This window comes from Brugia malayi (assembly GCF_000002995.4).
Source record: "Brugia malayi strain FR3 genome assembly, contig: Bm_v4_Chr1_scaffold_001, whole genome shotgun sequence".
NCBI classification, from domain to species: Eukaryota; Metazoa; Nematoda; class Chromadorea; order Rhabditida; family Onchocercidae; genus Brugia; species Brugia malayi.
Window position 1 is genome coordinate 1,921,543 of NW_025062475.1, and position 20,985 is coordinate 1,942,527.

General features: G+C 24.6%; 4 protein-coding genes across 5 annotated transcripts; 2 read left to right on the forward strand and 2 right to left on the reverse strand.

Moving 5' to 3' along the window:
* Window positions 1-1,566: 1,566 nt before the first annotated feature.
* Window positions 1,567-3,557, reverse strand: Bm9257 (Uncharacterized protein; the record flags this gene model as incomplete). Its single annotated transcript, XM_043076269.1, has 2 exons — window positions 1,567-3,090; window positions 3,474-3,557. The coding sequence occupies 2 exons, from the start codon at window positions 3,555-3,557 to the stop codon at window positions 1,567-1,569; spliced, it is 1,608 nt and encodes a 535-aa protein (XP_042932203.1).
* A 5,422-nt stretch (window positions 3,558-8,979) lies between these two features.
* On the forward strand, window positions 8,980-10,748 carry Bm9256 (Uncharacterized protein; the record flags this gene model as incomplete). The annotated part of the gene is made up of 2 exons (XM_043076270.1): window positions 8,980-10,350; window positions 10,722-10,748. The coding sequence occupies 2 exons, from the start codon at window positions 8,980-8,982 to the stop codon at window positions 10,746-10,748; spliced, it is 1,398 nt and encodes a 465-aa protein (XP_042932204.1).
* A 3,738-nt stretch (window positions 10,749-14,486) lies between these two features.
* Window positions 14,487-15,764, forward strand: Bma-hil-1 (linker histone H1 and H5 family protein; the record flags this gene model as incomplete). Its single annotated transcript, XM_001892275.2, has 4 exons — window positions 14,487-14,532; window positions 14,641-14,807; window positions 15,182-15,403; window positions 15,576-15,764. 4 exons carry the CDS (start codon window positions 14,487-14,489, stop codon window positions 15,762-15,764), a joined length of 624 nt encoding a protein of 207 aa, XP_001892310.1.
* A 1,004-nt stretch (window positions 15,765-16,768) lies between these two features.
* On the reverse strand, window positions 16,769-19,049 carry Bma-unc-69 (short coiled-coil protein, putative; the record flags this gene model as incomplete). 2 transcript variants are annotated; one of them, XM_043076271.1, is made up of 4 exons in its annotated part: window positions 16,769-16,799; window positions 18,310-18,451; window positions 18,780-18,917; window positions 18,992-19,049. In XM_043076271.1, 4 exons carry the CDS (start codon window positions 19,047-19,049, stop codon window positions 16,769-16,771), a joined length of 369 nt encoding a protein of 122 aa, XP_042932205.1. The 2 variants fall into 2 exon arrangements, with proteins under 2 accessions (XP_042932205.1, XP_001892311.2); XM_001892276.2 differs by lacking the exon at window positions 16,769-16,799 and adding an exon at window positions 18,075-18,093.
* Between the last annotated feature and the right edge of the window lie 1,936 nt (window positions 19,050-20,985).

Here is a 20,985-nt window from a genome sequence, read left to right on the forward strand (position 1 = left end):
ATGATTTAATTGAAATTGAAAAAGTCCAATTTATAAACATAAATTGTTTCCTGATATTATCTAACATTCCGATATCAATTTACTATTTTAGTTATAAATTTTTCTCATTTATTAAATTCATCAGAGATTTGTTTCAAGATTTGATATAAATTAAATTGGAATCAATTTGAATTAATTGATTTCAGATTTAAAGTATGAAATAGTATATATATAATACATTATTATTTGCATAATATAAAAGTAAAAATTATATCAGATTAAATTGAAATGAAATATGATTAAATTAAATGTTTACTCCTCTTTCTTTTCCTTTTTTTTTCAAATTTGAAAATTGAATTTGAAAAATTAATTGTATTAACACAAATTAGTATGTAATTTTTATTAATTTGAAATCATATTGGAACTTGAAAACACATGAAATTCAAACATTTAAAATGACTGTCATTCAAAAAAAAAAAAAGAAAAAACAATGTTGCAATTAACTAACACACATTGTTATAAATTAAATTTTAAAAAATGAAAAGAAAAAAATATGAGAGAGGGAGGGAGAGAGAGAGGCAGGGAGAGAGGGAATGAGTAAACAAAAATAATTTCAAATTATTTTTTTAACTTTCCGCGATTTAACTTTGCTTTTTTGGGGAAAAAAAGCTTACTTGTGTGCTTTTTATTGCATATTATCAAAAAATTTTTTCAATTTTTTCATTGAAAATTTGTTTGATAAATTAAAAAAAAAACACAAAAAAGAAAGAAAAAAAAATTGTAAATAATAGAAATTTTATTTTTATTAAATGAAATCAAAATTGTTCTCATTAAAGTATCATAACTTTTTATTATTTTTCATATTTTTATTTTGTGAAAATTTCGTGAAAATTTCATATTTGTAAAAAAAAGAAAAAAAAAATGAAAGAAAAGAAGGAAGCAATTATTGATCATTTCATTGAATAAAGAAATTTCTTTTTTTTTCTTTGAAAATAAAATTGAAATTCAAAAAAAGCAAACACACATAGCGATACATCGAAGTATAAATATAAATTTAAAAAAATTTAATTCCATTTTGAAAATTCAAAAATTTCATTATGCAAATTTGAAAATATAAATGCAAATGTCAACAATAATTAATGAATAAATGAATGAATGAAATTGGACAAATGACAATAAACAAAGTTTTATGAATAATTATAATATTGATGGCATATAGAAATAATTAAAAATTTAAAACAAAACAAAAAAAAAAAAAAAGAAAATAATTTTTAGTTAAATAATTTGAATGTAAAGATTAAATTATTATTAAAATGATTGAATTAAATCATTTCAATTTATCATTGTTATTTGTCAAAACTTTTTGTCAACAAAAAAAAAAAAAAACTTTTTTCACAAACATTTTTTGCTAATTCTAAATATTAATAATAAATGAATGAATGAATTTGCAATTTTAAATGCCAATTTTAAACAATTTCAAATACAATTTCACTTTTTTTTCTTATTTTTTAATTTTATTTTTTATAAAATTTCAAAAAAAAAAAAAAAAAGAAAAAATAACTGACAAATCCAATATTAGTAATAAATTTAATGTCCATTTTCATTATTGTTATTAATATGATTATTATCATTTTCATTATCAGTATTACTAGTGGTACTGGTAGAAAAAATTTCATCAATAACGAAATGTCGTATTAATGATTCCTGACTTGCGGTCCGCATTTCCGGTAATTGTTGCGAACCTTCCGAATTGCTAGGTGAACACTGCGAGCATATAAAATATTCCAAGTATGATTCATCATTAACAATCAATGAATCATCGCATTCAATTGTTGCAAGCTTATTAGCATTAGCATTAGCACTGATAGTTACTTTTGAGTTGTTATCATCTATTTCTGCGCTATCACTCTTATCACTTATCAGTTGCATTCGTGTTGTTTGATCATTTGAATCAATTAGAATCCTCGATTGTCCATCGAAATTCCCTCCCTCTTGTGACAGCGATGACGATGAAAATTTCTGATTCATCAAATTCTGCGCCACATCTGAATTTGCAGCTATCATTGAATTTGTCAAATGATGCAAAGGTATTGATTGTTCAGGAATTCCGGAATGCTCCAATTCTGCTGAATGTCCTAAATTCGCCGGATTTTCCGCATTTGATAAATGCTCCAAATTTGTTGTTTGTTCTGGATTTGCTAAATGTTGTGAGTTTGGTGAATGAATCATACTTGTTAGATATTGTGAAGTTGTTAAATAACTTGAATCAGGTAATTTTCCGGAACGGAATGATTGCTCTGAATTTGTTGAATATTTGAAACTTGATAAATTGCTTGAATTTGATGAATTCTCTGATTGTTCTGATGAATGCATTGATTCTCCTAATTGCATCGAATTTGTCGAATATTCTGTTTGACTTCCTGAATTTTCCGGATCAATAGAGTATTGCCTTAATTCTTCTTCTAATTGCATTGTATTTGCCGAATATTCTGTTTGACTTCCTGAATTTTCCGGATCAACAGAGTATTGCCTTAATTCTTTTTCTAATTGCATTGTATTTGCCGAATATTCTGTTTGATCTCCTGAATTTTCCGGATCAATAGAGCATTCCAAAGTTATAGATTGTTCCAAATTTGTTTCACTTTGTTGTAAATTTGATAAATTCGCGAAGTGTCCTTCGGTATGCATCAAATCTACTACTTTTGACTGAGTTACATCGGTTGACCTTTCGAAATTTGTCGGTGAACTTTCAGAATCAGTTGAACTCTTTGAATTCGATGAATGTTTTAATTCTGTTAACTTTTCCAAACTTTCATGATGTTTTGTCTTTGAATTTGACAAATGCTTTAAATTTAAAAATTTCCTTAAATGAGCAAATCGATTTCGCAGAGATTTAAAATTGAATAAATTTTTTGAAGTTGAATTTGAACTTGTCGTTGGCTGATCACTTTGTAAAATACTATAACTCTGTGATCGTTGTCTTAATGCATTAAACTTTCGACTAAATATTTTCAATGATAAAAAATTTTTTCTTAATTTTTTCGTTTCATCGCAAATCAAATTTTCGTCTGAATTTTCTTCTGAATTATCAGATTTCAGTACTTCTATCTCCTAAAAATAATTCAAATTTAATTAATCAATGATCGATTTAAAAACAAACAAACAAACAAAAAAAAAAAAAAAAATGACAACAATTTTATGATAAAATTAATTATAATCACTTTTTTTTTCATTAAAAATTTTTCAATTCATTACAAAAATTTTTTATATTTCATTAATAAGAACGATTTTAAATTAATCAAAATGAAAAAAATTTGATATATTATTATTGTTTAAATTGAATTAACTATTATCATTCATTTTTTGATAACATTCTTTATCATAATATCAGTAACACTATAGGATAACATGTTAAGATTATCATTTTATTATTATTATTATTATTAACATTTATTGCTACATTGTTAACTGAAATCACAGCTTCCGAAACTAACATCTTCATTATCATTTCCTGGCTTATCACTTGAGTCATTTTGCTGTTCGTTATCAGTTGGACGTAAATTGTTATCATCTGCCATATTTGTATTTGACTATTATGCTGAAATAAATGATACTAATTAGCTTTGTTAAAACTGATAAAACTTTAAAACTTCACAAATATCTAATAAAATTATCAGCAAATTAATTAAATCAATTTTAGCAGCTAATAATAAATCAATTGGTTAATTAAATTTTATTGAATAATCAAAACTAAAAGCTTTAAAATTTTAATTCGATTAAATAATTTGCATATATTCATTAAATAAATAAAATCTTTCTTTTTTTACATATGAAATTATAAGTAACTGTTAGAGTTACATTAATTATCATAAATAAATTTACTTAGAATGATAGCAGAGAAAAAAAGAAAAGTAATAACTCATATCGATTTTATTTTTTAGCAAAATTTAAATCTAACAATGTGATCATCCATTTTGATCTTTTCTACTATGTAAAATAATTAATTTGTATGAAAATGTCTCACATATTCGTTTCTGTTTATTAAATAATTTTTGTAAATAAAAACATTCACTTCAATTTGTAATATTTACAATTTATTGTCAAACTAAACACGAAAAAAAAGATAAACAAAAACAAGTCATAAAGAATGTTTACAAATAACTTTTGTAAACAAAAAAAAGAAAAAAACTGATAATTTCAATAATTGATTATTTATTGATATTTGTTGTTTTTTTTTTTTAAATTTATGCTTAAAAATTTTATTTATTACAACAATTTTTCTTCGTTTTTTTTTTTTTTTTTTTTTTGGAAAGGGGGGGGTATAATTTTTATTAAAATATTAATTTAATCGAATTCTTTTCACTCCTATTTTATGCTTTCACAAATAAATGAACGTACATTTAAAATGATTTGAAGTTAATTATCTAAAAATAATTAAGCAATTAATCAAGTATTAATCAAATGTTTGAAGAATTTCGTTTAAAATTTATACAATTACTTATAATCAAATTCATTTTTAGTTATTATATTCAAAAAGTATATGTAACATAAAATTAGTAATATATGAATCAATTTTTACTGTAAGTAACTGTTACTAATTAATGCTAATTTAATTAAGCAAATTTTGCTAATTTTTAAATTTAATAATATTTGAACAAAATATATCACACAACAACCATATTAATTCAAAAAAAAAAAAGTATCAAATAATATTAGGAAAGTGAGAAATAATTATGAAAGATATAAAAATGTTAAATAATTGTTATGTGATTAAGAGAGTGTTAAAATTATTGATAAGAGATAAAGGTAGTGATTAATGGAAATTGCTGGAATTATTGGAGAGCTAAAAAGTTGGGTCAAATTTTTGTTCTATGATCTTTTGAGCGGTCAATCTTTTATGTTTGATAATTTTTTTTTTTATTTCCAATTCATTTATTCTTCCATTTCATTTCTTTTCATAAATCATTGAAACAAACAATAATATAAAATAAATTAATTTAATTAAACGAAAAAAAAAAAAAAACACTGCGAAATTTAAATAATTAAAATTTTAAGATATTAAAATATATGAAAAAATAAATTATTGCTAACTTTGAAATATTTCGCAAAAATTTTGGGAATTCTTTTTTTTGTTATTTATTTCAAAAAAATAATTAGCACTGAATAATTTAAATTTCAATCTTAAATTTCTCTTTAAAAAAAAAAGTAATTATTGAAGTGATTAAATGATTAAATTAATCTTTCACATATTTATTTATATATATTTCAAATATCTTTTATTTCAGTATTTTATCTTTCCTTCCTAAATTAATTACTGTGCATATATTGCAGATATTATGGAGGAAAGACAAGAACAGAATCTCGAGGAGATTTCAGATGCATCAAAGCTAGATGGTATGTTCTCTTGAATTCTTTAGAACAGAATCTCGAGGAGATTTCAGATGCATCAAAGCTAGATGGTATGTTCTCTTGAATTCTTTAGAACAGAATCTCGAGGAGATTTCAGATGCATCAAAGCTAGATGGTATGTTCTCTTGAATTCTTTAGAACAGAATCTCGAGGAGATTTCAGATGCATTACGCACTTTTAAATTCACTCAAACAGAATCTCAACGATGCATCTGAATTCACTCAAACAGAATCCCAACGATGCATCTGAATTCACTCAAACAGAATCCCAACGATGCATCTGAATTCATTCAAACAGAATCCCAACGATGCATCTGAATTCATTCAAACAGAATCCCAACGATGCATCTGAATTCACTCAAACAGAATCCCAACGATGCATCTGAATTCACTCAAACAGAATCCCAACGATGCATCTGAATTCATTCAAACATTTTCAAATGCTTCAAATTATTTGTTTCAAATTTATTCTTTAGATACTGTCGAAGAGAAACAACAACAGAATCTCAAAAATAATTCAAATGCGCCAACTGGAAGTGATAATATCAAAGATCAAAGATCAACGAAATTTAACAAAGATGAAAATGTAGAAAAAATTTAAAAAAGAAAAAAAAAAAAAAAAAACTTAAAGAAAATATATCAAATGAATACTGTTGATTGACTTTTTGTTTACTTTTAAAATTTCTAAAATTTGTGACAATAAAAATTCTTTTTAAAAGATAATTTTTTAAAAATTCTTTTTAAAAAATTTCAAACATTTGCAAAAAATATTGTTTAAAATTTAACAATTAAAATTGATTTAATTCTTTATTAAGTTTTTTTTTTTTCCTTCTATGGTAGTATTATTTCATTTCTAAAATACAAAAAAGAAAAATTATTTTTAACATCGTTAAATGGTTAATAATCAAAGTGAAAAATTTGTATGCTTTTTTAAATTTAATAAACTATTTGATTTTTCCATTTCAAATTTTATTTTTTATTTTTGTTATTTTGTTGTTTAGGAAGATATCGATAAAATTGATTATTCATTTGATTGGGAAAATGATAAATTAACAAATGAAGAATTAAGAATGGAACTTGCATTTAAATTATACAATGTTCCAAGCGTTTGGAAAGTACCAGCAAATATTTTAATCAATTACTTAATTAAAAAAGTAAGCAATTCAAATTTTTATTTTCATTTCCATCGTTCTTTTCTTCTTTCTTTCATTATCAGTAATCAATCATTTGATAAAATTAATTGATAATTTAAAAAGGAATTTTTTAAATTTAAACTTTCATTAAATTTACTTCTAATTTTTAATGTTTCACATATATGAAATTAATTTGATAATATGTTAATTACTATCTTTATTAATATGTTTTCATTTCTTTCTTTTTTTTGAAAGAAATTTTATTTGATGAATTTAATAAATTAATTAAAATATCCATTGATAATTTAATTAGTTTGAAGTTTAAAATGTGTAATGGAAGAATGAAAGAATTAGTTTTGTATTTTTAATTAATTCAAAATTAAAAAAGCATTGTAAATTCAAATTTTATTTACTTATTACTTTGTAATGTTGTAAAAAAATTAATTTCGTTGCATTAGTTAGATTGAATTTTTTATAAATTTTGTTCATTTTTTTTATTTTTATTTCTTTTTTTTTATTATTTTTTTTTGTTTATTTCTTTTTATTTTGTTTATTTCTTTTTATTTTGTTTCTTTCTTTTTGTTTTGTTTATTTCTTTTTATTTTGTTTATTTCTTTTTATTTTGTTTATTTTGCTATCCAATTTATTTTAGACATTAATTTATCGTTTTTTTTTTTTTTTTTTTTTTTAAACAACAATTTTTGTTTAATTGTGATTTTTTTCTTTTTAAATAAATTTTTAATTAAAAATTGATTTCATATCCCAGAACTCAGAATTATTTGTTTCTCTGCTACTAAAAAAAAAGGAAATTTAAAGAATTATTATAGCATTAATTTCTTTTTTATGAATTATTTCACCAATAAATTAATGAAATATAAATTTATTTATTTGTTTATTTGCATTTTGTTTTTTGTTATTAATTTCAAATTGCTTTTTCTGTTTGAAAATAAAACTTAGCATTGGTTTTACTTGATCAAATGATTTTTTTTTTTTAAATTAATTAATACATTTAATTGATTAATAGTTGAATGAATGAATGAATGGAAAATTAATAAAAATTAATTAATATCAATAAGATTTTACATTTTTTAAATCTTTTTTTATTATTATTTGTTTTTTTTTTTTTTTTTTTTGTTTTTAGGAATGTTTACATTACCCTTTTCTTTTCATTTATGTTTTGTTAAATTTTTCTAGCTCTTTTTTCAAAAATTTAGAATAATTTTTTAATATTATTTGTTATCATTTAGTTTTGCTATTTTTATCACTTATTTATTTATTTATTTTTGGGTTTTTTTACTTTTTTATTTTAAATTAGTAATCGGAATTTTTATTTAAAAAATAAAATTGTTTGTTTGATATATTTTTATCTTCCAATCATCGTTTTTTTCTTGATTTTATTATTATTATAATTACTATGTGATAAGTAAAATCACAATTTCCTGCTTGAAAAATTTCTTTTTTCAAATTATTTTTATAATCGCTATCTCTAATTTAATTTAATTTAATTGTGATCTATAATCAGTGCCATTGGCTTAAAAAAGTTAATAAATTAGTAAAGAATTTAAAATAATTTAAACAGAATAAACAGAAAATTTAAAAATTTATTGAACTGAGTTAAAAAATAACTCAAAACGAAATAAATTATCAAAATTTGTGGACAATACATTTAATAATATTGAATTGTGTTAAATAATTGTGATAAACTCTTTATGTGTGATAAACTTTTTAGGATGATAACAGTGATAAAAATTTAAAAGCAATGGATGAAATTCGATTTGCTTGCAAAAATTTGATTGATTCAATGGAAAATTACAGTGGTAAGCAAGATTTTATTGCTGTAAATATTTTATTTATTTAAAAGTTAGAATAAATTATTTATTGTTTTTTGCTAAAATAGTATGCAATCAGAAATTATACTTAAACAAAAGTTTTTTTGATTTATATTTTTCCAATTTATTTCGTTTCATTATGTATTTGAAAAAAAAAAAAAAAAAAACTATTTAATGAAATTTTATCCAATTTATTTGTTTATTCATATACATAATTTAATTGACCAACTGACCAATTCCGATTTGCAAAAATGTCAAATTAAAATTATTTTAATGAAAGAAATATGAAATTACTGTTATTACTCTTATTATTATTATTGCTATTGCATTATTGGCCTATTATTATTTATTATTATCATTATCTCATTATTGTCACTGTTGCTATTATCAGTTTATTATTATTATTATTATTATTATTATTATTATTATTATTATTATCAGTTATTTTTATTATCAATTGTTATTATTATTATTATTACTATCGGTATTATTATTTATAACATTATTATCACTAATTATTATTTATTGTTATTAATATTATTACTACTGTTATAATAAATTATTATTATCATTAATTAGTGATTATTTTGTTTAGAATATTATCAATTAGTGGCATTTACAATGCAAAGAATGTCACCACTTCTGCTGGAAATGCAATACTCAAATATGAAATCAAATAATGAATCGTACAATTTCATCGAACGAATTAATAATTTGGCATTGGTTCAAGCAAGCGCTGATTTTGCGACAGATTTGATCAATTCAAGGAAGCTTTATTATATGAATATTTCAACAAATTTTAGAAAACTGATAATTAATCTGAAACAAACTTATCAACGAGTAAATAATTCAAACACTGATAATAATGAAACAAATTCTAAAATGATGAAAGTGATTCACTCTAACTTACAACATTTAACTTATCGAATTGCTGCGACCACTTTTACCTCTAAAGTAAATAAACTGCCATTTGGCACTAACACTAACAAAAGTATAACTTCCAGAAGAAAAGAAATCATTTTTGAGACAATTGAAGCTAATGACGATGAAAATGCATCAACATCTGGACTGAAGGATATAGCTTATAAAAGAAATAAAATTAATATCGAATTAAAATTGCAAATCGATATGCACAAAAGAAATGCAATAAAAAATATAATTAATGCAATGATTACAATCAGTAATTCAGTACAGCAATTCAATAGCAAAGCACACTCGGATGCACGACAAATGCTAAAGAGTATTCATCGAGCAGAGACAATTGCGCTCGAAATGAAATATAGTAAAAAACTAAGTGACGAGCAGTCACAGTGTGTCACAAGTAATTTCAGTGCTTGCATTCGTTTTGCGCATCGAATTGTGAGCAATATTTCTGCATTAATTGAAAATATAGAAAAAATCATTGCATATCTGAAATTAAATGAAATTAAATTACTATTATTAGATAGAAATAGTGAATTACAATTAAGTTTAATTAATTTTGAAAGTAAACTTTGTGATAATTTGGCCGAATTTGACATTATCATTGATGCTAGTGAAGCAGCAAGTGATTTATTTGAAAATACTGAACTTGAGTCACTTTTTTATTTGCCCACTCGAGAAGTAATCAGATGTGAAAAGATATTTTATAATCATTTATCAGAATTTGTTTCATTATCACGAAACTTTAGCGATGCATGGAATGCTAATGATGCATTTGCTGATATGTTACAATATTTACTTATTTTTATAATGAATGATGATGATGATAATGATGATAATGATTATAATGGTGGTAATGATAATGATAAAAATGATAATGCTAGTGATAACTTTTGTACTATTATACCGAATGGAACTAATCTTGAATGTGCATCCACTGATAATAATGATACTCAAATAAGTGACACTAATTTATCATTCAATTATCAGTCAAATGTAACTGAAGAATTAAAAGATGAAATTTCAGAAGAAATTATTTCAAAAAAAACAACGAAAACAAAATCGAAGAAAAAAATAAATGTAAGATTTTTTTTTTTTTTTTTATTCATTAAATAATATTATTTATTCTATTTTACACTTTCTTGTATTTCAATTTTCAAATTTATTTCATTAAAAAAAATTTTCTTCAATTTTTTAAGCAAATTTTATTAAAATTAAAAAAAAAAAATACGAGATACTTTTCTTTTTTTTTTTCTTTTAATAAAGATAAATAAATTTAAGTACTAAAATTCAAAAATATATAAAAATAAAAAAAAAAAAAAAGATTAATGTGATATTTTACAATGCATTTGTACATGATAAATTACAAAAATTATCAATTATTGATAGTAATTTTTAAGATTTTTAAACAATTAAAATTTCATTTATAATTTTTATTTTAATAATTGCAGAAATCTAAAAAGAAGAGACGAAGATAAATATAGCACACAGTTTTCTGCCGCAATTTACAAATTTAAATTTATTATTTGCTTTCTTTTTTTTTTTTTTTTTTTTTTGAAATTTTCTAATTAATAAAAATTTGTTTTGATTGTTTCTTTTTTTCCTTTTTGTATTTTAATTTCTTATTTTTGTTTTTGTTTTTCTATAATAATATACGTATGATTTGTAGAAAATTATTGCAAATTGAAAGGTATAAAAAATATTTTGAAAAAAAACTTTTGCACAATAAACAATAAAAATTTTTTTTAGAAAAAAAAAAAAAAAAAAAGCAGAAAATATAATAATATTATAGTATTAATTGCTTTTATTCTATTAGAAATTTTAAAATTTTGAAATTTTTCTTCTTTAAAATTTAAAAATATTTCTAATTTTTTGTGATACTTAAGAAAAAAAAGCTAATTGTTTGCATTTTGTTTATTGTTTACTTTTACCTTTTATACTTTCCTATTTCAAATATATTTACTTATTAACAAACAATTAATTATCATTCTTTTATACTATAACTACTGGAAAAAATTAATTTCTTTACATCTCTTTAAAATAATATATCAATGCATTTGCAAAAAAAAAAAAAAATTAGAAGAAATTCAATTTCAATTTTCATTTGCCTAAAATTTTGTATTAATTTCTTTCTTTTTTTTATTGTTCAAATTTTATCAAATCTTTTTAGCATATAGCAAATATTTGTGCATAATTTTGTTGGAAATTTTTTTTTTTTACCTATTAACAACATACTAATTTGCTTTTTGATATGAAAATACTTTGATGCATAAAAGTATTATTATTATTATTATTATTACATTCCTGATTTGTAGTTTTCCGGAAAATAATTTTACTTCAATTTGTTTTATTGCTTCGTTTATTTCAATGCATATTATTGTTGATTTTTCTTCTCTTCTCTACATATTTATTGTATATTTTACATGCTTTATTTTAGTTCTTTTTTTCTCAGTAAATTTTTACATTTACAAAATTTTATTTAAAACGTTTTACTGTTTTCTTTTTTTTTATTTTTTATTTTTTTTTTTTGAGATAGCTATGATGATTTGATAAAATGAATTATTAAAGAGTTAAAATTAAAGTAAGAATTGAAGAGATTTTCAATTATTTTATTAAATGTTCAATATTCTCGCAGTAAACATTTTAATAAATCAATAAATAAATTGATAAGACAATTTCTCATTAGCTATTAATTAGCTAATCCTTAACAATTTAATTATTTCAGAATTAAATATGAAATAATTTCTCATTTTTTAATTCCATCCATACATTCTATGAAAAATTCAAACTGTGAGTGCTTTTTCAGTTTTTTTTTTTTTAAAAAATATTTAGCTAAATTCGACTATTTTAATAATAAAATGTTTTGAAAAATTAATGATATAATTACAAAATTTAATTTCTAGAAAAAAAAAAAAATATTACTTTGCATTTCATTAAAAAAAAAATTAAAATTTCATTATTTCCCCAATAAAACTGAATTCTAGCAAATTAATTTATAATTATAACATACATTTTAAGATTGCTATAATCAATAGTTGAAAATTTTTTCCAGAATTTAATCAAATTTCATTTTCAGTCAATTAAAGATAAATATTTCAATTCATTTCCTTCTTAACTTAAAAAAAAAAAAAAAAGTAAATAATAGATTAATTATTAATGAAAATTCGTAATTGATAACTGATAATAAAAGGAATATGATAAAGTTAAAATTATCATTAACATTGATTTGTTGCACTTTTATGCCAACAAAATTTGTTTTTTTTTTCTAATTTTGAAAATTTAATTTAATTTATCATTTTAGGATAATATTATTATTATTATTATTAATCTCTATAATAGGGAGAGAGAGAGAGAGAGAGAGGGAGAGAGAGAGAAATGATCAAATGATGGAAATGTATGATTGTCTTCGAATGACACAAATGATACGATCATCATTACATAATGCTATTCAAAAAGTATTAGCAATGTATTTTTCTTTCTTTTTTTGCTTATAATATTATTAAATTGAATTGAAATTAATTTAATCAAATAATACATTAAATTTCGAATATAAAAATATCAAATTTTATAGGATTTATTCATTAAAAACGATCGAAATGTGACATTTCTCATCGGATATCGTTGTTGAGTACATCTTACTAAAAGGCATTTTATAGCACTGTAAGCAAAATAATTGAAATACAAATTTGACAAATTATAGTATAAAAAATTAGCTAATTAATGATGTAAAAATGATCTAAAAATATTTATGATTAATTTTTAAAAAGCACAAATAACAGTGAAAAAAAGATAAAAAATTTGAAATTTTTACACTTAAAATATTTCGTATTGTCTCCCTGCAAATATTTAATAGTTAAATTTATATTCATTTGATAGCACAGATTCTTGAGCATACGTTAGTAATAATAGCAAACGTCTAACTTACGAATTTAACGTGCTACGTGCCATTTTGTAAGTGCTACTTACCAGCAGCCAGTGTATATTTTGAAACGAATACGAGCATAGCGAGGAGTCCCAGCGTAGTCGTTGCAATCGCTCTCGCCACATGCACAGCTGTTTCTCCGCCACTTTCAGCCATTTCTGGTGAAAACGCGTCTTCGGGTTGGTTGTTTTGGGGTTTCTCTAGGCTGTCCCATCCCAATATTTCCACGTTTTCACGTGTTACGTGATTGTACGATGACAGTAGATCACGTAGAAGTTATAAGTTTAAGTTTTTACCACACAAAATTATGAGAATTTTGCATTGGTTTATAGTTTGAATAAATTTCCTTTCAAATTAGCAACTATCCTATTGAAATAAAACTTTGCAAAAGTAAAATTCAAATTTTTGAACAAAAAAAAAAATGGTAAAAATTTCAAAAAATAGTGCAAAGATTTTTGTTGAATTTTCACTTTTAATAAATTTAATTCTTTGTCATTCTTTTAATGAATTTAAAAGTGTATGTTATTTAGTGCAAAAGTCTCTTTAAAATGTCCAATTTAAAGAAAAAAGAGAGAATTTCTTTTTTTTTTTCTTCATAAGCGATCGATTTACTTAATAATTTTTATTTAAGTTTCAGGAAAAGGAAAGAGTAATATTTTAATGAGACTTTTAAGTTTTTAGGAATATAAGAGTTTCTGGAAATTTTCTTTTCTTTAATATCTACAACAAACTGTGTATTAGTATGGAGTATAGGTTAATTATCACGTATGATTACGTGATAACTTGTTAGTGCATATCATTGCCATTTATATATACGTGAAATAAATAAGTCATGAATGGATCGGAAGTTTAGACTTATTAGTTTTTTTGATATTTTAATTTTTAAGAATGTTTCTATCATCTTATTATATCATTTATGATTGTTTTTGTTATTTTGTTGCCGCCACTAAGCGCTAAATATGCACTTTATGGCGGCAAAAATGAAAAAAAAAAAAAAAAAAAAAAAATGATCCGAGAGAATTCGATCATTTATTTCTGCACAAAAATACTGGTATTTGAACATTGTAATGCTGATACAACACTGTGATAGTTTTCTATTGCATTTTTATATTAATTAAAAGTAACATGAAAATGTTTAGTTCATATATTTAAGTCTTATGTCAATATTCTTTTCTTTCTTTTTCAATATATTTCAATTTGCCATATTTTCCCAGGATCGAAATCATTTTTTTTTGACATAATCAGTTATAATTTCAGTGCTTTCCATTTTCTGTTCGATACAATCTAACAAATAATGCCAGCTACTGAAGAAGTTGGTGCTACTGCAAGCGCTACTAACGGTGATAATTTAGCTGTTGTAGTATCATCTAATACTGGTGCAACAGTAACTGCACCAGTCGGGAAGAAGCGGAACAATATGATGAAAAGAATGAATGCTAATGTTCCAGCAACTAAAAGTTTAAAATCGCAAGCAAAATCGCAACATAATCATCCACCGTATGGTAATATGATCAAGGCTGCCTTATCGGCTACACAGGACAAGAAGGGACTGAGTCGTGCAGCAATTCTGAAGTATATCATGCAAAATTTTGCAGTTGGCGAAAATCCTACTATGGTGTGATTTTTTATTGAGTAATTTCATTCCATTATCATTGATGAAGTTTTTAAATGAGTATACAATGGTTGAAATTAGTTAGAAAATCAGTTAAGAGATAGTAAGGAAGTGGGCAACATTGTTTTTGAAATTTGGAATGTTATTTTATGACCTCAAATGTTAAATATTATTGTAGATCCCGGTGGGAGTTTTTTTTATATTCAAGAATTGTTGCCTTTGCAAGGAAAAGGACTTCATTACTTGCACTTGCCAGATTTAACAACTTTTTCTTTTACTTTTATGAGTTTTCTGAATACTTTAACTGATTCTGACCAACAGTTTATTTCTTAAAAAAAAATCTTATGGGCAACAATAAATGGATCTTGAAAATTCAGGTTAATGCGCACCTTAGAATGGGACTAAAACGTGGCGTCACATCAGGTGTTCTGAAGCAGATGAAAGGTACCGGCGCTTCTGGATCATTCCGTTTAGCTGATGCAAAATCGGAAGCGCCTAAAAAAGTCAAGAAGCCAGCAATTACAAAATCTGCTACATCTGGCGATATGAAAATGCTGTCACCGAAAAAATCGATGAAAGCAAAATCTGGCACAAAAAAGGTTGTTATTTATTATCTAGCTAACTTTTTCTTAGACTTTGCTGCTGGTAAGACTTAATTTACCAATTAGATCATTTGGTTTCGCCCATTCGAAATATGGATTCCCACTAATATGATTTTCTTTTTACCGAAACTTGTATAAGTCGTTACTCATGAAAGTTTTTGAATTTAAGGTGACTGCACCAAAGGTTTCGAAACCAAAAGCTGAGCCCAAAAAGAAAGCAAGCACTGTTTCTGCCGGAGCAACCCGAAAAAATAAGAAGAATGTTGGCAGACCGAAAAAGGCGGAAGGTTCAGCAGCTAAATCGAAGCCAGGAAAGAAGTCGGCAGTGGCACATGCAAAGAAAAAGGTTGCGGCTTAAGATCAATATGTACCTCACACTCGATCTCATTACACTTATATGTGCATTGTTTAAGTTTCGTTTTAAAACATTTGCAAAATTCTTTTGGAGGATGTATCATCGTCGACAAAGCGCAACCTATTTATGATTTTTTTTTTTACAATGTATGATGTACATGAATTCTTCAGCTAACCTACTAGTAAAAACTGTAATCGTAATGTCTGGTTACCTTCACATGTAAATATTAAGGATATGTTTGAAAAAGAAAATCATTACAAATATCGACTTTTGGATGGATTTAGCGTTCTGTTGACAGTATAGAATAAATTAAAGAGATTCAAATCCTAGTCAGTTAAGGCATTAGACTTCAAAAAATGCAGATTTTCCTGGATTAAAAGATCACAAAGTGATGAAATTCATCAATGTGATGGTCATCTGTTGAACTTATCGATTACAGATTTCGAATTAGGATTGATGGGATAGAAATGTACATATTTGCTTGGTTTTTTACTATATCACTTTTCATTTGATTTGAAGATATTAGTTTTCCAGTTATTTTACTATTTAACCAATGTTGATTGTGAACATTTCTTGTATTGATTGCTTAAGCTTATATGAAAGGACGTAACAATATGCAAAGTTTGGTTTGTTATTTTTACATAACTCTACTATTCTTATAATGCATTGGACAGTGATATCCAAACAATTACTGATCTCCAAATATTCAAATTGCTAACTAACCACAGTCGTTTTAGAGATAGTTCAGTAGTTCAGTTAATGTTTCTACATTGGAAGATAACGAAGGCATTAAACTAACAGCAAGGCAGCAAGAAAATAAGTAATGAGAAAAAAAAAAAAATGAATGAATATAAAATTAAGTGATTTTTAATTGTGGAAAGTAGTAGTACAAGAAAACGAGTAATCACTACCACGATAGCAATCTTAATGATTTCTGAATGTAACCAACAATTCATTTCAACTGCTTCTCTTCGGCTTGATATTATCCGTGAAAGGATTGCTATTTCTCACCAAAAGAATGCTCCAAACATTTCGTTTCTAAAAAGAAAAACACAAAGAATTAAGCAGAAGCACCTTTGAAAAGCATGCAGTGCAAACTGAATCTAAAAGATAAGCGTGCAAAGCTTAGAAATCTAAAACTAAGAAATGGAGAAGATTAAATTCCGCAAAACGCATAACACAGAGAAAAAGTTGTGCAAAAATTTAATTAAACGAGCAGACAATTCGGTGTCTAGGAATGAAGGAATTAACAAATAAATGAAACCAAAGCGACTATAAAATAGACAGACCTTTTTTTCATTTCGAATACTTTATTTACCTGATAAAACCGTCCAGACTATGTTTGTCTGACTCATAAAATTTTTAAATTACTTCAGTGAGCACTGCAATTTTTTTTTTTCTCTATTTTTTGTACATTTTTTATTCAGTAATGAGTTAAAACTTTCTAGGCTTTTCCCAAAAATTTAATCATTTGAGTGGAAGGGTAACTGCGGATTTCTGTCCTGAATTAGATGCAATAAGGGAAAAGCGTAAAATACGAGTATAGGAAATAGAGAAGGTTAAATGGAAGTATAAAAATGTTAACTGAACAAAGGAAGACAATTACTAACCAAAGAAAGAGGATAGAATGAAGTAATAAAACAAATAAGAAGTCAAACAAAATAATGGCTGCAAAAATTAGGAATTGAATGTGACGAAATTCAATCTTCGCAATGAAATTATATTTATGATTTACTTCGCATTATTATTTATACACATCAATAGAATAAAATTTCCAAATCATAATGTAATAATTTACAATAGCAGACTGCTAATAGCGGTAATTTTATCGATTCCGCAACTTGCCCGTTGATTTTTTTTAACCTGTGTCTTCATCACAATACGAGAATAGCACTAACATATCAGAAAGATTGGAAGCAGACTACTATAAATCAATGTTTCTGGTTTACTAGAACACTTGAATACAACCAAAACTCCTAAAATTCGAGTAATATCCATTAAAAAAATCTGCCCACTAAAATTAATTTTCTTTAACACTGACATATCTTAATTGAGTAATGTAGGCTAAAGATTTTTCCTTCAAGCAAATATAAAGCCTAAATTAGAAATATGTAATAACGATATCTGCAATACAAGCATTCCTAGCACACTAGGATGTTTTATTCTTGAAATCATGAAATTACGTTAGAAGCGCTGAAGTGAAAAAAAAAAAAGCATTTTTGCTTAACAACAGCATCACATATTTAGAATAATTCACACATGAAATAGCACAAAATATTAAGAAGAATGTGCTGTTATTGGGAAGAAATGTAATCATTCACAGGATAACAGTCTGAAAATTTCAAACTGTCATTTTGATTATAGATTAATTATGTGAGTTCCATTCAATAAGACATCGAATATGGCAAGATCCCATCTAAGATCATGCAAATGACCAAAAATCATCGTTTCGATGGAAAATGAAGCAGAACTCAAATCTTGTGCTAATAGTTCTTCATAAAGCGCAAATTGTAATTAAATACAAACTAATGAGCAGAAATTCAATTACTTGGTTTGCGGTGCCTTTGATTGAGCAGGTTGAAATACGGCACTTGAAGCCATAAGATTCTGGATGTACTGCCCAAGTACCTGATTTTCAGATCGTAATTTTAGGCTTTCTTCTTTGACGCTATCAACACGCTGACTCAAATCTATAAATATAACTTTTAAAATATAACTAAACTATGGACGAAAGAAAGATTAGTGATAATTTCGAAAAAGTGAAACTAAAAAACAAATCATTCCTTTAATCAAAATTTTTTACAGAACAAGAACGAATTTTGCGAGTTCGAAAAATCTATGAAAACAATGGAAAGGGAAAACAAATTTTATGGGTTCCAAATTCGGTAGAGAATGATTTATCAAAAATGCTTTTCAAATGATTTATTCACTTTTTCTAACATTAGCTGACAGTAGAATGATATTTAAATAGAGATGAAAACAAAGATAGTAAAAAAAAAAAATTGATAAAAAAAATACCATCCAAAGTATTCTGAAGTTCGAGAACTTGGGAGATTAGTCGTGCTTTTTCTTCTTGATCATCAGACTCGTCTCGCGGTAACGGTTGTGCTGGACGAGGAATCCGACCTCCTGTATCTATCGAACTTCCTTGTGATTCTATAAATTATTTGAAATTTTAATAAAGCAAAAAAATTTTTTCTATCATCTTTAAACATCATATTAAAACCTACCATCGTCTACAAGTGGGAAATTGTCTGTCTCGTTAGTAACCGTTGTATCTGTGGACATCAACCTGAAACAATTGATTTCAACCATAATAATCTTGGTTTAATCAAGGAAAATATCATCCGTAACATATAAATGTTGTATCAGTTTTAGTTCAAAAATACATAAAATAAAGAAATCTGTACATAATAAAAAAATCTCTTTTTTAATTCAAGCACACGCAGGACATTTTAAGACATAGCAATATCATCTCCTATATGTTCAATCTCCTTATCATTTACCATTTAAAATATTCTACAAAAAAATTAACTGTTACTCATCAAAAAAAAGAAAAAAATCCAAGATCTCTCATATGTATTTCGTTTTTACTGCAAATCACACTAATCTTAGTGATATCACTGAAGAATATGCAAAATAAAAAATGAGATCAGTAGAAAGTGTGTAATACAAAATATGAAATCAGTAAATAGTATGTGATATATAGATATGAAATCAGAAAATAGTATGTGATATACAGATATGAAATCAGTAAATAATATGTGATATACAGATATGAAATCAGTAAATAGTATGCGATATACAGAGAGATAAAAAGGAAACATATGTTACAAGTGTAAAATCATATAAATTCATAGGATTACAATTACAAAACGAAAAAAGAAAGAGAGAAATCAATGACTGGGTGGTTGGTTGGTTGGATGAATGAGTGAATGAATGGATGGATGAAAGGAAGGAAGGAAGGAAGGAAGGAAGGAAAGAATGAATAATAACGTTCTAAAAGGCTAACTGAAAAGTCTACTAAAGCTTCCTCAATCGATAATTGAAATTGTCTCTAAAATAAAACTCTCAACATATTCACATTATTTATCAGTTTTCAAATTTTACAAACTTTAAAAGAATATAAGAAATTTTCCAGCTTAAATTTTATATCTATTACGCCTAAACGTATACGTACATTGTGACATATCTATCACTATTACAACTAATATATGTATCACGTCGATTATAATATCATCAATATTGTTATTAGCATAGCAGAGCATAGATAAAATAGCATAAATATCTAGTATAAAAAATCTATTTATCTAATTCAATAAATTTTTTTAATTTATAAAACGTTGTACACATAAATAATGATATTTGTACGTTATGTCAATTTACACATATATTGCATTCTTATCAATTCAATTTGTTAATATATTAAAATGAAAATTAGAATAGCTCTATATATGTAAGCATATACACTTCATATAACTATGACAAGTTATCACTAACATGTAATCCTTCCTCACATGACGTATCACGACACGTTCACGTCATAATATTATTGTAATACAACCTATCAAATTACTTATACCACTGATGGTTAAAAAGTACGTAGAATGGAAAGTAATTCAATAACTTCTATGTTTAACTCATCTCACAAATTTCAGAAGATGAAAATTTTCTGACTTTAATTTGTTGAATTCCAGAAAAGTTTTACGAGAAATTTAAAGGAATTAGCAAATAGAAAATAGAAAGAACAGAGCAGAACCCTCTAGCAACTATTCACTCCTTTAAACATTCCTCTTCTTCCTCTTCCTCTTCTCTTACTGTCAACCAGTTGCATCCTTAATTTGGCCGAACCACTTTACAATGCAAATCCAGTATGGCCGATATTCTATCATTTTCATATGTGACATTTTGTGGTAGTGCGGTAGTTCTCTCAAGAATTCGATGTATTTGTGATTTGTTGAAAGATTTATCACATTCATACTATATTCAAATATTAGAATATTATTGTTTATGATTTTTTTTTTAATGTTTATTTCTGATATTACACACATTTCTATGTTTTGCACTTTTTTTGTGTTACAATATATTACTTTTACTTTCAGATATTATTTTTTTTTTCTCTTTCGCTTTATGTCTTATGTACATACAAAATTTTAAGTAATATCTGTTTTTTCTTTCTTTTATCTTCGTGATCTAAATTGTTAAATAGTTTCAGGTATTAGCA